We start from the raw sequence: 3,893 nt of genomic DNA on the forward strand, positions 1-3,893 counted from the left end.
TATAAAAAGATATATTTAGATTAGTAAAGAAAAGATTTACATTTTGAAACAAATTAATGTTGGATTGTTTATATTATAGTATCAATAATGATATTTCGTTATTTTTTAACAATATAACATGAATGTTAATTTACCTCTAATTGATATCAAATTCATTGATGCGTGAAAATATCAGATGAAAATTTAATACCAACCTTACTACCAAATACAAACAAAAATGGGATTAGTAATATCAAATTCATGGATTTAAAAGACACCCACCACGTGGACCAATTAAAAAAAAGTTAAAGTAAAGATATCTCCCAAAGGCTACTCATCATAATCTAATCCAATGGTTCTTCATGCATGGGGATGATAAAATCGCAGATCGAATGATTGATAAATTATTGACTTTTAAGACTTTTCCCATCATGATTTATACCTCTTTATTTCCCCATTTTACCCCCCGAAAACCCAAAAATCACAAATATGGTATTTTTATAAGCTTTTTTTGGGGACAAATAAGTAAAAAAAAATTCCTCTCTTTCTTTTTTTTTTGGATCATCCTCCATGCAATCTCAACCGTTCAATTTTAATGGTCAACGACCAAGAGAATGGCGACCGAAGAAAGAGAGAGAGAGAGAGGGGGAAAGACCACTGATTTTGAAAAGATTAAAAAAAAAAAAATTATCTTTCTCTCTCTATCTCTCCCCATATAACAAAATGACACGAAGTAGGTCTTATCTACTGCTCCTGTACATCCGGCGCAGAGGAGCGTAGCCTCTTTGTCGGCGGCTCGACTGGGGCTTCGTGGCTGGTGGAGCCGGGATTGTCCAAGCGTGTGTCACAGCTACCGCATGCAGCCGCATCGAGGACGCCGACTGGACTCGGTGGCGCCGGCTGATCGGCTCCTCCGTTCCGCTGTTTTCGGAGCTCTGCTGGACACGTGTCAATCACGTACTCCTCCATTAGTTGGTGACAGCTTCTTACCATTTCCTATTCCCAATAAAATATTTTAAAATTAATTTGACAGCAAGAAAACATAATAATAAAAATAAAAGAAAAAACAAAATTACTCCCAATCCCAACGTTAACTTTTCTTTTTATTTCTTCAAGCCTCCCATTTTATTTTAAGAATATTGTAAATAAAGTGTAAAGTGTGAAATCCAACTTCTAATCTCGAGATAGATAATACAAGTATTAATTTCAATATATAAATTAGCAGTAAAAGATTAAAGTTTATTTTGATTTTAGTTTTATCTTATAATTCAAAGTTTGTTTTAGACTAATTCTTATCTATCACTATTTCCACCCCAATCTCATACCAATATTAAAAGGTCATAATGTCGACGTAAGCATAGCTCAACAAGTTATCTATATATAAGCAACCGGAAGGTCTTTAGTTTGAATTTTTCCAATCTTTAGTATGCAATAAAAAAACAAAACAAAAAATAGTAGCTTGTTTTTTATGGCTTAATTACATAAAGTATCCTTCATCATGACTTGTGCTTAAAAAAATCTTTATTATTTATGTAATTTTACTCTTGAGCTTTCATAAATATCACAACAATCATTAGAGTATGAATTTATTAAAATTTTAGATGAAAATTAAAGAATGGACATCACAATTTTTGTTGTGATTCATTTCCACACCATTTCATATTTTGATTTTTGTCTATAATTTTAATGAATTTTTATTTAAGAGTAATTTTAAAATGTTTATGTGAGATGAAGGGTAATATTGGAGTAATAGAAAAAATACATATATTCTTTAAACAAATAATAAAGTTAAAGGGTGTTTCTAAAATTAAGCCTTCATTATTTTGTGGTAGTACGTTCATGTATTCTATTTATCTAATTAAGGATTAAATTAAAATTTAAGTTGTGAAATAGGTTTAAACATATATTCTTCATCAAGTTGTTGAACTAAAATTTTTCAAAAAAAAAATGTTGAACTAAAGAAATGATAAGTTTGAAGTAAGGAATTTCAACCTTTAAAAGAATCTGAATTTTAATTAAAGTAATTTTTTTTTTAAAAAAAAAAGGTTTTTTGTTTAGTTTTAATACATGAATAATACTTACCACTCTGTTCGCCGCAAGGAGATGGCTACAACCTGCCGGAGAATCCAACAGTTCACCAGCGGCGCAGAGAACGGCGGCGGCGGCAATGGTGGACGGCGGAAACCCCAAGAAATCGATCACTGAAAAATCATTCCAAATCATTAAGAAAAATAAATAATAACCAAATCGATAAATCGAATTACCAAAAAAAGATATATAAATCGGTTTCAGGTTTTTACGAAGGTACCGCGTGTAGTGCTGAGAATGAGATCGGAAGAAGTTGAGAAGAGGCGATGAGAATCGTCACCGTCGCCATGACCGCCATCTGCGGCGGAAGAAGAAGGAAGATCGGAGATGAAGTGGTGGAGAAAATCGAAAGGCGTGACGGCGCGTAATCTCCAATTGAGAATAGACATAACCCAAAGCTCCATTCTCTGGACCGTTCTGGGCTCGAAGACGTATTTAGGCTCAAAGATTTGAAGGTCCAAAAGCAATGGAACCTCAGGCTCCTCCATTTTCGCCGCTATAGACAAACACGCCACCGATAGAAGCTGAAACGCCCATCCATTCCGCCGCTGCAAATAAAAGTCCTAAAATCATCAGCCTCAAAATTCCGATTCGATTCTTGGACAATCGACGACATTAACAAAGGGGAAACCGAAAAGATATCTTAACTGGAAGGAAATTAGAGGAGAGGAAGCGATCGAAGTAATTAACGGAGAGAATCGCAGTGACCGGTTTGAAATTGTAGTGCGCATGAACCTGCAAAACCCTAATCCATTGATAAAAACAAGAACAACAATGGCGAAGAAGGCCGATGTGAAATTGGAGTGACAAGTACCTTTAAGATCCAGTTGATGGAATCTTGGCGGGCGGTGACGTCGATCGACTGGTCACGGCACCGGCGGACGTAGTCGCGGCGGGGCATGTGGTCGAGCTCGGACTGAAGAAGACTGAAAATGGCGGAGTCATCGGAGATCGGGAAGTCGGCTGCGGCCGAACAGAGGAAGTCGGCGGGAATGTGGTGTCCGGCGCCGGAGGAGGAGGAGGAAGCGGCGGAATGGTGAGGAGAGAGGGACATTGAGGAAGGAAGAGGTCAGCGGAGAGGAAAGGACTGCGGTGGCGACGGCATTGAAGGTGAAACGGCGATGGAGAGTGGCGGTGGGATTGTTGTGAGTGATGGCCATGGCTGGCTTTATGGGTTTGGATGGAACATAGTCAATACTTTGCACTCACTCGGTGTATCTTTCTCTCTATTATTTTATTTATTTATTTATTTATTATTCTCATTATTATTATTATTCTTAATTGAATGTAGTGAATGATAGAGTATTTGTGGTAGCGGAGTTCAAATAACTCATTAATCCGAGCATTCCGGGCTACTCAACTAAAATGGTAAGAGTTGGGTCGGGTTAGCTTTGTTCTTGGATTAAGTTAAACTTTTTCTATCTTTGTTGGATTTGGTTGGGTCGTAAGTTTGATCAAAAAATTTTGAGTTGATCCAATTCAATCCAAATTATATATATATTTAAAGTTCGATTACTTTGTATTCGATTTTTAATATTTTTTTCTTTAAAATTTTTATAATAATTGCCTTTGTTTAAAATTTACAATAAATATCATAAATATTTGGTATTTATCATGTAAATTTTATGAGATTTGAGTTATTAATCATGTATTCTATAAAAAAAATTATATTTTTAATTAAAAATAACAAATAAGTTATAACTCGACAACCCAACCCAAATTTTAAGGGTTTGATTGGGCTGAATACTTCATTTGAGTCATTTGGATTACCAAGACCAACCCAAAATTTTGGGTTGGTCCAAAAAATATCAATAACTCAATCCAAC

General features: G+C 35.4%; 1 protein-coding gene across 1 annotated transcript; it reads right to left on the minus strand.

Moving 5' to 3' along the window:
* Window positions 1-300: 300 nt before the first annotated feature.
* Window positions 301-3,304, minus strand: LOC120090226 (cyclin-D2-2-like). Its single transcript, XM_039047782.1, has 5 exons — window positions 2,882-3,304; window positions 2,716-2,802; window positions 2,288-2,615; window positions 2,062-2,180; window positions 301-975 (listed from the first exon to the last, which is right to left on the minus strand). The coding sequence occupies exons 1-5, from the start codon at window positions 3,119-3,121 to the stop codon at window positions 724-726; spliced, it is 1,026 nt and encodes a 341-aa protein (XP_038903710.1). The 5' UTR covers window positions 3,122-3,304; the 3' UTR covers window positions 301-723.
* Between the last annotated feature and the right edge of the window lie 589 nt (window positions 3,305-3,893).

The sequence above is a fragment of the Benincasa hispida genome, chromosome 11 (genome assembly GCF_009727055.1).
Source record: "Benincasa hispida cultivar B227 chromosome 11, ASM972705v1, whole genome shotgun sequence".
Taxonomy (NCBI): domain Eukaryota; kingdom Viridiplantae; phylum Streptophyta; class Magnoliopsida; order Cucurbitales; family Cucurbitaceae; genus Benincasa; species Benincasa hispida.

Excerpts from the sequence above, each read along its gene's own strand:
- LOC120090226 (XM_039047782.1), bottom strand. The coding sequence starts at position 3,121 with ATGTCCCTCTCTCCTCACCATTCCGCCGCTTCCTCCTCCTCCTCCGGC. Across the intron at positions 2,616-2,715 it reads TCTCCTCTAATTTCCTTCCA|CGGCGGAATGGATGGGCGTT; the intron begins GTTAAGATATCT and ends TTTTATTTGCAG. Across the intron at positions 2,181-2,287 it reads CATTCTCAGCACTACACGCG|TGATCGATTTCTTGGGGTTT; the intron begins GTACCTTCGTAA and ends ATGATTTTTCAG.